The sequence below is a fragment of the Podarcis gaigeae genome, assembly GCF_964106915.1.
Source record: "Podarcis gaigeae genome assembly, chromosome: 11".
Lineage (NCBI taxonomy): Eukaryota > Metazoa > Chordata > Lepidosauria > Squamata > Lacertidae > Podarcis > Podarcis gaigeae.
Window position 1 is genome coordinate 50,184,510 of NC_139687.1, and position 12,990 is coordinate 50,197,499.

Here is a 12,990-nt window from a genome sequence, read left to right on the forward strand (position 1 = left end):
CAAACCTCTAAACTATGATTATTCATGGACCTTAAAGTGCTCTGTGGGGCATACCAGGGGAGGCGGTCCCGTAAATACGAGTGTCCTAAGCCACAAAGGGCTTTAAAGGTCAAAACCAGCACCTTAAACCTGACCCGATACTCCTCCGGGAGCCAGTGCAACTGGAAAAGCACTGGGTGAATATGCTCCCATGGCAGAGACCCTGTGAGGAGCCTCGCTGCAGCATTCTGCACCCGCTGAAGTTTCTGGGACAGTTTCAAGGGCAGGCCCATGAAAGGGATGTGTGAGAACATAGCAGGTGAGTATCGGGACAAGTGAAACAGTAAAAGTGGCTGGCTGCAATGCACTTGTAAAATGTGTATGGCAACAAAACTAAACTAAAAATAAACAAACCACCATCAGAAACCTCTTAAACTGGAGGAGAGAGATTGTCCATGCGGTCATGTTTGTGTAGAGGCTTTCTAGGCTGGGATAAGCCAGAACAAGTGAGATACTGACAATATTTTTAAACAGAAGACATATAGTAAGTGCATGGAGTCACAAACTAATAAGAATCAAATAAATATTCCAGCAGCAGACAGTACAGTTCTTCCAGGATAATGAACAAATTAATAGTCCCCAAAGGTGTATCAAATGGTCAAGGATCAGCTATCACTAAAAAGTGTGCTGCGCTTGGAGCACCCTATTGCGATGTTTGGAGCACCCATCATCTCACGTTTGTAGGATACTGACTGCGGAAAGGCATTCTGCCTCCATTTCAGTGATCTTTGACAGTCACTCCTACCATTCCTGTTCATGGAACATTTATTTGATTCTTATTAGTTTGTGACTCCATGCACATAGTATATGTCTTCTGTTTATGAATTTTGAAACAGTATAGTGTTATAAAAATATTGTCAGTATATTATTATCCGGTGTGTTGCTTGTTGTTGTTCTGAGTGTTCTGTTTCGCAACACAGGGGATTTTCTTTGGTGTAGAACAAGTGAGATGGCAGAACATTTAAAACAAAAGAAAAAAATGGGATAAAGTCAGAAAGATATGGGCTCAAATCCGACTTCTCCCTTGTCACAATGTACATTACAATGGTGTTCTTCCAAGTTCTGGAGCGGGCCTGAGGCACATTTGCCAAAATTGTGGCCACAACTACACTAGGTCTTTAAAACTCTCTTGCCTCCTGTTTTGTTTAATGGGAACGAGGCACTCTAATAAAGACGATGCACATCCAAATGCCAGGGGAGTTAATTAAAGTTGCCTCAAGTCAAGTCCCAAATTAAATACCCAACATCTACAGACAGGAGTGCGGAAGACTCTGAGCCCCAGGAGTGTCTACTGCCAGTCAGTGCAGACAACACAGAAACAGATGGACCAATGCTCTGAAGCATAAGTTGGTCCCATGGATTTGTGTGCTTGGTATCCCAATGATTCTGGTGGCATAATTTTGGACCTGGCAATATACTGCGAATTGTGATTGATGGGGGTGGTGGTGTGCGCACTATGCAAAAATCACAATGTGGGAAAAACTGGAGCCAGCCAACGCCTCTACACAGATCCATCCTTATCTCAGACATGGTGATATATTAGTATATCACATTGTTTATCTGGTAATATATCATGGTGTTGAAAACCAGATATGGCCCGGCCCTACTGTTCACATCTAAATAGTTCCTTATTTCAGACATCGTGATGTAATGGTATATCACGATATTTAGCTGGTGATATATTGCGATGTTGAAAACCAGCCCTACTGGTAAAGTGGCTCATTTGTAAGAACCGATGGCTCTGCTCTAGAGTAAAATCAGAGGTAAGAAAGAAAATTCATGTCTTCACTGGAAATAAATACTGGAAGGAGAGGGGAAATCTCAGACAGAAGGAGTGTAGGTGATGATTGGCTAGCCCCTTACCAATGCCAGTAGCCAAACCTGCACGGAAAGGTGTGGCTAGCTAGTCAGCAACCCCACACTCTGACATTGCTGAAAGTAGGACTCCCTATCTCTAAAGGTAAAGGTAAAGGGACCCCTGACCATTAGGTCCAGTCGAGGACGACTCTGGGGTTGCAGCGCTCATCTCGCTCTATAGACCAAAGGAGCTGGCGTTTGTCTGCAGACAGCTTCTGGGTCATGTGGCCAGCATGATTAAGCCGCTTCTGGCAAACCAGAGCAGCAGACGGAAACGCCAGAGTGGTAGCTATTTATCTATTTGCACTTTGACGCGTTTTTGAACTGCTAGGTTGGCAGGAGCAGGGACCAAGCAACGGGAGCTCACCCCGTCGCAGGGATTCAAACCGCTGACCTTCTGATCAGCAAGCCCTAGGCTCTGTGGTTTAGACCACAGCACCACCCACATCCCTATCTCTACTGCTGCTAATTTCTGGTAGGTGTAGGAAGTCATCCTTTGCACTCCATCCCAACAAGGTTTCTTCAGGCAAATTCACCCACTGCCACTGAGCATGCCACAAGTGCTTGTGACACAACTGTACTGGGAGCTGGAAGTTATGGTACTAGGACTATGGATACAAGCTTGGATTGGGTTGAAAGCAGGGATTGGGAACCTATGGCTCTCAAGATGATAGACAGCAACTCCCGTCAACCCTAGACAACAAGGCAAGAGGGATGATGGGAACTATATCCCAGTGCCTTCTGTGTAGCCTTGGGTTCTGCATCCCTGTTTTCTAGTCTTCATCCAATGCAATAGATTTATTGCTCAGCTTCAATACTCTTGTCCCACAAAACCAGGATACTAGTCCAGCAATCTTCACCGTTTAAAAAGCTTGAACCTATCTATAAACAACCTGCAAATGAAACCTACTTCCTCTCCCCCACCTCCAGCGTTTTTCATTCACAGCCCTTTGTTTCCTCTAAAGGTCTATTTGCCTCCATCTTTTCCCCTTGGCCTAAAATATCGTGTGAATGGAAATTGGGATAACCACTAGTGTAGAACACCCTAAGTTGACCCACCTCACAGGGATGTTGTGAAAAAGATAAAACATGTTGCAAATTAAAAGCACTATTGTATATTACAAAATCATTTCCAGAGAAGGCCATGATTCATATTGATAGAAATGTTTTGTAAACGTTTGGTTTAGCATGTTTCAGAAAATAAGAGTTGCTTTGCTGGATCATTAGATTATGGGCCATCTAATTCAGCATTCCATTGCCAACAGCACAGAGCCAGATGCCAGCTGATCGCACAGGAAATACGCTTGTCATTTAAAATCAGAACACTTACTCTAAAATAAAATTCTTCATTCCATTTCGGATTCAATGTCTGCAAGAAAAAAGGAGGAGGGGAAATCACATTTAGCAACACCAAATCTTAAAGAGCTTTAGAAAACGCTGAAGGTCTGACATTTCGCTGCAATTAAAACAAAAGTGACATTCTTTGTTAAGAATATCAGAAAGGAAAATAAAAAAGAACTAGAGAGGGGAAAAAATGTCATAGCAACAGCTTTCATCTGCAATAAAGACATTGTCGTCAAAAGGCTTCAAATTCATTTGCTGAGCAAACTTCGTGTGGGAGGGCATGTGAAGTGGGATGAGCCCGAAATAGACGTCAACTATAAATAGGAACTTCACAGTGGGAGGCAGATTGCTGATGACCTGGGCAGAGATGTCTTAATGAAGGCCGTTAAATATTTCATTATTAAAATTCTTCAACGTGTTACTGGGGAGTGGGAGAGCGCGAGAGGGTACATGGTCAGTGTGTGCAAGTAGAGGAGTAGATCTGGATCTCTGAAGCAGAATCGCTGGTAAAAATGCCAAATATAAATTTATGATCGGCACAGAAAACCATTTTTTGCACCAAGTATTTCAGATGATAACCTTTTAAATTTGTGGCCAAAATCGATATGCATTCATTCATTCATTCATTTTTAAAAAATGTATAAAAAGGTAAAGGGACCCCTGACCATTAGGTCCAGTCATGACCAACTCTGGGGTTGCGGCGCTTATCTCGCTTTATTGGCCAAGGGAGCCGGCGTACAGCTTCCAGGTCATGTTGCCAGCATGACTAAGCCACTTCTGGCGAACCAGAGCAGCGCACAGAAACGCCGTTTACCTTCCCGCCGGAGCAGTACCTATTTATCTACTTGCACTTTGACGTGCTTTTGAACTGCTAGGTTGGCAGCAGCAGGGACCGAGCAACAGGAGCTCACCCCATCGCGGAGATTCGAACCGCCGACCTTCTGATCGGCAAGTCCTAGGCTCTGTGGTTTAACCCACAGCGCCACCCGGCAACAAGTGGGAATAACCCTTAAGCGAGCCCCTCAAGGTGGCTCATAAATGTGTGTATGTGTGTTATGCTATGCATTTTGTGACATGGGCATTACATAGGGATACTTTTCACAACTGTGATCTGGGCAGTGGAGTGGTGTAAGTGAAGACAAGCGACAACAAATTAACTATAACGTTGTTCACTGCCCCTGCTCAGGCTGCACAGAAAAAGTATTTGGGTTCCTGAAATTCATCTTGATTGTGCACATGAGATATAGCACATAGAATTCTACAGGGTATGGTATTAGTGTGGGAAAACAATCACGATCCAAGGATCCCCTGGCATGCACCTCCAGGTGGGTGGAGATGTCAGGCGTCATCCTGGTACCCAGGCGTCTTCACTTGGCCGCAAGTAGCCGACAGCCAGGTGTAAAATGCGCCTGGCTAATTTCGAACACTGTCCAACAGTTAAGGATATATTATCGCCACTTACCTTTTTAATAGTTTTTGTCTGCACCAGGGCAAGTTCTCGGTTTTCATCTGCTACATACAATGAAAGTTTCACATACGGGTCACTGCAAAAGAAGAACTTGCCGTTAATGTTCCGAATCTCCAAAAAGAACACATGATGAAAGAAATTTCATTCAGTTTTATTTAAAATTTAACACACACACACACACACACACACACACACTTTATGCTAACTAATGATAGCCAACCATTTGTAAATAAGCCGTTATTGAAATAAAAAAGGTAGAAGGTAAAGGACCCCTGGACGGTTGAGTCCAGTCAAAGGCGACTATGGGGTTGCGGTGCTCATCTAGCTTTCAGGCCGGGGGAGCCAGCGTTTGTCCACAAACAGCTTTCTGGGTCATGTGGCCAGGATGACTAAACTGCTTCTGGCTCAACAGAACACTGTGACGGAAACAAGAGCAAAGGGAAACGCCGTTTACCTTCCCACTGCAGTGGTACCTACTTATCTACTTGCACTGGTGTGCTTTTGAACTGCTAGGTTGGCAGGAACTGGGACAGAGCAACGGGAGCTCACTCCGTCACAGGGATTCGAACCGCCGACCTTCTGATTGGCAAGCCTAAGAGGCTCAGTGGTTTAGACCACAGAGCCACCCGCATCCCTCAGTATTGAAATATGTTTGCATCAGCTCCTATTGGATGCTGCAATTTGGCTTAGTGGGCTGGAATAATGCAGATACCTGAAATGAACTACATAAATGTTAAGTGTTTCCAATGAATGAGAATTCTTTTCCATTCATTACTGTCATTTCATTCATTAATTGTTGTTTTGCACTACAATCTTACACATGCTCACTAAGGAATAATACCCACTGAACAAGTAGGGCTTGCTTCTGAGCAAACATTATGTGGAGTTGTGATGCTATAAATTTAAATTCATCGGCACTAACAAATTTGCAAGCGTTTGAACAACATCAGCACAACAGAAGGTCTCCCCAAGCATTTGCATTTTCTCCTAAACAGACGGACCACCTGTTGCTTGGTTCCAAAGAGGGGAAAAAACTTGTGAATTAATGTAACTGAAATGGTCAGCTACCCTCTAGTGGTTACACTTAACACAGTTAAAACACAGAAAGTGGCCATCCGCCATATGGCAGGTTGTTCTACAATAGTTATTTTCCACATTCATTTGAAAGAGAAAAATTGGGGGGGGGGGGGGAGAGCTAAAAAAAAAAAAAAGACGAAGCAAGCTCATCCTGTGAACAAAGTGAACAATTAACAAATCTAAACGATGTTGTGAAAAAAGGCTGACGTGCACACAAGAAGCTCAAATTACTGTGTAAAATCACAGTGGTAATGGAAAATTTTTAAACTGCTAGCAAGTTAATTCAGGTTGTTAATTTCAAATGAAGACAATTTTTCTCCCCAAAAATTGTTCTCAATACTCACAAATGTCAAAATTATATAAATCTTTTAATGGTTAAGATAAGAAAGTATACGCAAGAGAATTAAAAAATCTCATCCTGCCGCCTGAGTCCCAAGACATTTTGCTGCCTGAGTCAAATGATAAGATGGCGGCCCTTCTCAATTCTACGTACAGGTGTAAACTGGTCTGGCAGTCAAAAATGTACATCAGCATTGGTGGTATGATAGCATCTTTCATTGTGCCCAAGGCAACAGGCCAGGATAGGGGTCCCAGAAGGGGAATGATGGAGAGCTCAGGAGGAATAGTCAGAGGCTGTTCCTTTTGGACCTTGGGCATCTGCCGCCTGAGGCAGTTACCTCAATCTGCCTAATGGTAGGACTGACCCTCTGTCCACATAACAGAGAATTTTTTCTGCACATGCTATATTGCCACATCTAATATAGAGGGAAAGTCTTACATGAAGAACTTGAAAAAGGGGTGGGGGTGGGGAGAGAACATTTCCCCCCAAATGCCCATCCCTTTAGTATCACAGTCTCATATTGCTTTAAACAGATACACTAGCTAGCAACTAAATATATATTGGAAATTGAACATTTGGGGAATATTAAACGATTGGTGAAATTATTAGTTTTGTGTGGGAAGAGGCATAACATATCCTGTCTACCACAACCATTTAATTAATCATTCACAGTTAACAGTAATCCTGTTTTTACTTCCTTCACAGTCATATAGATCCGGAATTGTTTGTATTTAGTCATCAGAGGATCACAAAGCAAGCATTTAAGAAACCAATGGAACCACCTACCTGAATACACATACAAGTAAAATAAATAAAGTTCGCATAAGCCCAATTACAAGCATAAACAAAATTTAAAATTCCAACTCTCTAGCGAGACACAGCATTCTTCCTTAAAACATATATTTTCTCCAATTGCCACACAGAGAAAATGCAAAAGTTGCATATTTTGTCCAAACAGTAAATAAGATCCAAGGATCCCCAGGCATGAACCTCCAGATGGTGGAGGTGTCGAGTGCCTTCACTTGGTTGCGCGTGGCCAACAGCCAGGTGCAAAATGCGGCCGACTAATTTTGAACACTGATTGCCTCCCATCACTCCTCTTTGTCCAGCCAGTCCCCAACAACTGTCTATTATTAGTAGTATTAAATCAATTTATATACAATTAAGTTATATAATTTAAATTAGTTTCTATGTGGTTTCTAAATTTAAAAGCTAATTGCAGAAGCAATAACATGCATACTAAAACAATCCCATTTAAATACATACCTGTGTGTGTGTATGTACACACACAGACATACACATGATTCATCACCACCATTAAATCTTAAAGATAAAGGTAAAGGTAAAGGGACCCCTGACCATTAGGTCCAGTCGTGACCGACTCTGGGGTTGCGGTGCTCATCTCGCTTTATTGGCTGAGAGAGCCGGCGTACAGCTTCCGGGTCATGGGGCCAGCATGACTAAGCTGCTTCTGGCGAACCAGAGCAGCGCACGGAAATGCCGTTTACCTTCTCACCGGAGCGGTACCTATTTATCTACTTGCACTTCGACATGCTTTCAAACTGCTAGGTTGGCAGGAGCTGGGACTGAGCAACGGGAGCTCACCCCAGTCGCGGCCGACCTTCTGATCAACAAGTCCTAGGCTCTGTGGTTTGACCCACAGCGCCACCCGCGTCCCCCATTATATCTTCCACCTGTTTAAATCAACCATCTTGAAAGAGGGACATACAGCTTTATGAACATAGATGGTTCCACTGCATGAGCAGGAACTCAAGATTGCCATGCCAAAGGGACTGCCCACATGCAGCTGCAGGCACACAGAACCTTCTGCTGAACATGCAGACATCAGATGTGGAACTGCCACCTACACAAGTTGAAACTCAGGGAGTGGAGAAGGTGAGTCTACATCCTAATAACTAATCAAAGCAGACAATGTTGCCTGGAGAAATGGAGGACACAAAAGTCCTATAAAAGAGAAGATTCTTGAAATATGATTCTCTCCCCACAACAAACACAGCACAGCAAATGCAGTTTGTGTTTGATTACACAAACGTGTACAACATCACCTGGAGGTGTTTTTTTCAATACTTAGTTGCGCCTGTTGCCTAAGACTCTGCCTCGATGGTGAGAGCGTCCTACATTCCACCATTAACACATGCAAATCTTACAGGTCAGATTAGTACAACCATTTCTCAACAGCAGCATGAACTGGTCTATCTCTTCTCTCTCTAAAATAGTTAGCACTTACATAAAGTTGTTTCCAAGAGCCAGAACTTTGATCTGAGACATAACTGCCATCTGACAAGGACTCTGCCCTGTCAGGAATGTGTGCAGGAGTCAGGCCCTGTGACCAGTAGAACTTTGCAGGACTGGGGCCTTCCTAAGTTTGTTCTGAAGAGGCAAGGAGCAGCTGCACAGGTGAGGCCAATTGGTAACTCACAGCACCTGGTGGCAAGAGCTGGGAAAGGAATATAAGGTCAGCATTTCCCTTCGGCTCTTTGCCACAGGAACACACTTCCTGCCTTGCTGCGTTTGACTCCTTGCTTCTTGATCCTCAGACTCTTGACTTCGTGACTCCTTGCTTCTTGATCCTCATTCTTGACTCCCAGCTCTCTGACCCTTGGACTCTTGGCTTCCTGACTTCTGGACTCCCGTTCCTGCTCCCACCCCGCCATCTTGCCCCCGGTCCCGATGTCCCCAGCCGGGACTTCGATCGTACGTGAACCAGACCGTGACACGCCCTCACAAGGGCTGATACTTTAGGCCAGGCATAGGCAAACTCTGGCCCTCCAGATGTTTGGGACTACAATTCCCATCATTGCTTACTAACAGGACCAGTGGTCAGGGGTGGTGGGAATTGTAGTCTCAAACATCTGGAGGGCAGGAGTTTGCCTATACCTACCTATACCTCATTCATCACCACATCAGTGTGCTACGGAGCAACCAGATTGAGCCAGATCTGCCCCCCCCCCAGGCCTTAGTTTGCCTACCAAGATGTACCTTTAGATTTCCTTAGCTTTTCCTAGACCCAAGGAAAATCAAGATACAAAAATACAACAGCAAGCAACTATGTGCAATTTCACAACTCCCACGAGAAACACACACACACACACACACAGACAAAACATTTTGCCAACTTTGATATAAAAACAACAACATTGGGATGAATTACAGCCTAGGTATTTTACCTTGCTGATGCTGTACTTATTTTATAGTCGTATGTATTAGTTCGTTTTGTATTTTATGTTTTTGCTACGATTATTATTACTACCGCCACTGCTACTAAATCTGTTACCCACCCTTCTTCACCAACAGATACCAGAGCAGGTTACGACGATTTCAAATTCAGTTATTAAAACAGTCGAAACAAATCCGATTCTCAGGAATAGGGCGTGTCCTAAAAACACAAGCATCTCGGATGCCAAGGGCCAAGATGGTGACTGTATATTAGTCAGTAACAACGTAATGATGAGAAGCAGATTAGCAGTCTTTGCGTGGGAAACAGACTATCAAGGCAGTGGTGGACATAAACATTGCCATTTATTTTTTCTCAGTAGGAAGAGGTTATCTGAAGGGGGCTACTTCTGAGAAGAACATACTGAAACCAGCCAATTGTGTTTTAATAGTAAAAGCAGCACACTTGAAGAGTGAATGAAATTAGGAGGACACTAAATTGCTTTCACAAACATACCCTTCCCATGCCTTCTACCTGTCTGTTGATGACCCTGACTGAAACGCAATACAGCCTCTCACGTGGTCCAGATCTTTGTTTTCTCCCTAAATCTTGGACTCTGCATCTGACGTCTTGCCTGCCCCTGCTCCACATGTCTCTGCCTGGCCCACCTGAGATCTTACTCCACCTGGTTCCATCACTGGGGGAGATGACACAGTGAAACCCTCTCTATCAGCTTGTCTGGGACCAACCCCCATGAGACCCCTCTCTTCTCAGATCGCCTTCCATCACAGGATGTCCCATCTGTTCAGTATGTGCCTTTATTATGTAAGTGGTTCCCATACTTTCTCCCCTGCAGACCACCTGAAAATCACCCAAGGGTCTTGAACAACCATCAGGTGTTTTCATTATGTATCTCCTCCTCCTTCTTCAAATTGTTTTATTTATACTTTTCAAGTTTATACATTTCACTAATTTTTCAATCATTTTGACATTTCAAAACTTCCCCCTCTTTCTGCGGTTCCTTATTCATCTTCTTTAAATATATACTCTTATGAAACTGCAGGTTATTACAATAATCCTGCCAGTGTTTTTACAGTATCTGTTTAAAATTCATGTGTAAATATTCAATAAACTATTTCCATTCTTTTATTTTAATAAATTGTTATCTTGATTTCTTATACTTCCATTACGTTTCGCCATTTCTGCATAATCCATAAATTTTTGTATCCATTCTTCTTTTGCTGAGACTTCTGCTTCTTTCCATTTTGGGGCAAGTCACATTCTTGCCACTGTAGTAATAAGTTTCTATACAGTTTAGATAGTTCTGTCCCTATAAATTCCCTGTAATTCCCAAAAGAAAAGCTTCTGGGGTGGTTGTTGTTGTGTTTTTTGTTTTTTTACAAATGTTATTTCAAACATATATCTTTAAGCGCCAGGCGAAAACATTCCTCTTCAGCCAGGCCTCTGACTGATTAACATTCCATAGCCTTTTAAATGTGTTTGTGGGAGGGAGGGGTTGTTTTGTTTTGTTTCTATTTATTTTGTGCTTTTTATCCTGTATGTTTATCTTGTGAACCACACTGTCATCCTCGGAGGCAGAGAGGTATATAAATTTGCTATTATTATTATTATTATTATTATTATTATTATGCCTGTTGTTTCACAATGAATTGTATTTTTGTCGCGGATTTTGCTTCTTATATATAGAATTCAAACGTTGATGCACTAACAAGCAATACGACGAACATGAGAAGCAATAAAAATACAATAAGAAATCAATATGGATATTTAATATGATGGAGGCACCATCTTCCCTCTGCAACCACAGACCACCCAAATAAAGCTCACAGACCACTTGCGGTCTATAGACCAGAGTTTGGCTATGCCAGAGGCAGCAAACTCAAATTTGCACCTATCCCTCCCCAGCCTATTCCCTGCTCCTTTCTTATCGTGCCCCTTAGGCTGTAACCTATTATATTAAGATGCAATTCATACTGAGTGCCTATACTGAAAGGAGGATCATGAACATAGTAAATACGTATAATTATCAGTAGACCTCTTCCTTTTCTGTTGAGCCAGGAGAAATGGAATGAGGCTCAGCTGACTGCAGCCTGGAGTCTTGATTCTGGCTTGGTTGCCTACAGATTATATCTTGCAAAACCTCACCCTGGCATTTTTCCTGGAGACTACCTCTGGGGCTGTCCCACCTGCATGACCCTGATATGAGTCAAGCAGTGATGAAACAAATCCAGGGCTTATCTAGTTCACCAAGATGTGACCTTTGGACTATTGAGGGCAGTACTTGGCAAACTACATGTTTCATTTATTTAACGTAATTTGTATGTACCTTAAAACTCTTTGCATAGACATTAATGTTATCAATAACAGCCAGAGGTTAAAAATAAAATTGACCTAAAAAGCTCATAATATAAATAAAACCGTAAGTTGTGAATGATGATAATATATCTGTTGTTGTTATTTTAATGTATATTCCACTTTTCCTCCGAAAAGGAGACCAGGGTACCAAACATACAAGCAAGTGAAGACCTGAAAACAGATCCTGTGCAAAGGCAGACCAGGAAAATAGTATTTAACAAGAGGAACTGCCAAAAGATAAGTGCTTCCTCACAAAAAGTCTGGTTCTCATGTTGCGCAGAATGACTTCATGATAAGTTTATTTTTTATATGACCACACACTAATCCAAAAACTAACTTCAAGTTCCACCTGACACTTGCACCCGACACCCAACATCTTCACATTTCTCTCCTATTTCACTTTCAATCTACAGTAACTGGCCCTGCAACAATCTGGGATTCTTAATCCCACGGTTTTCTATTTATGTATTCAATAGATTTATAAACCATATTTGCAACCAACCAACCAACCATCACTACCAACAGCATAGTGATGACGCTATTATTTGCTAAACCCTGGGTGTAACTCTTTTAACATGTGAAACCGTAAGTGCTTGCGTGGACATACACACAGTCTTGGTATGCCACGTTCCTCTAGGCCCACCCCATTCTGAGAAATAATGGCTACATGGAGACATCTCCCAACTTCCAAAACATACTTTGAAGGATCATGAATAAGATACCGCTGGCAGTTTCATCCTCCTTGATAGGACACTTCCTTGTTTGTCAAAACCATCCGCAGCAAGGTCCAAACCAGAACGATCCTGAATTGCAATACTGGCTTGGAAGGAGCTATTCAGGTCACAGTTTGTTGGTCCGGACATCACTGTAAACTGGGGTTTGACAAATGAAGTGTGCTGCTAAGCAAGAGGAAAAAGCAAACACACCCACCCACCCAGGTCCCGTCTACATATCTTGGTTACTCCATAAACCACAAACATGTCAGCATCCCCTTCTTCAAGCCGAGAGCAACAAGCTACAAACCTGAAAGGTGTACAATAGTTAAGAGTGTGGAGACTAGGACCTGTGAAACCAGGATTCAAATCCTTCATGTAGCCATCAAACAGACTGGTGTCCTGGGGCCAGTCACTGTCTCTTGGAATAAGCTACCTCATAGGGTTTGTTGTGAGGATGAAACAAGAAGGGGCAAAACCACATGCATCACCTTCAACTCCCTGGACGAAAGGTGGAATATAAATGCAATAAGGTAAAGGGACCCCTGGACAGTTAAGTCCAGTCAAAGGCGACTTTCCTCCCTGGAGGAAAGGTGGAATA

The 12,990-nt window shown here is 42.8% G+C and overlaps 1 protein-coding gene across 18 annotated transcripts in view; it reads right to left on the minus strand.

The window, feature by feature from the left end:
* The window catches only part of NEDD4L (NEDD4 like E3 ubiquitin protein ligase), a 257,321-nt gene that overhangs the window by 131,251 nt on the left and 113,080 nt on the right, over positions 1-12,990 (minus strand). For all 18 annotated transcript variants that reach the window (XM_083702600.1, XM_083702596.1, XM_083702595.1 and 15 more), the window contains 2 exons: positions 4,703-4,784; positions 3,227-3,265 (listed from right to left, as the gene is read on the minus strand). In XM_083702600.1, the coding sequence (XP_083558726.1) occupies positions 3,227-3,265; positions 4,703-4,784 (121 nt within the window). The remainder of the gene's footprint in view (positions 1-3,226; positions 3,266-4,702; positions 4,785-12,990) is intronic.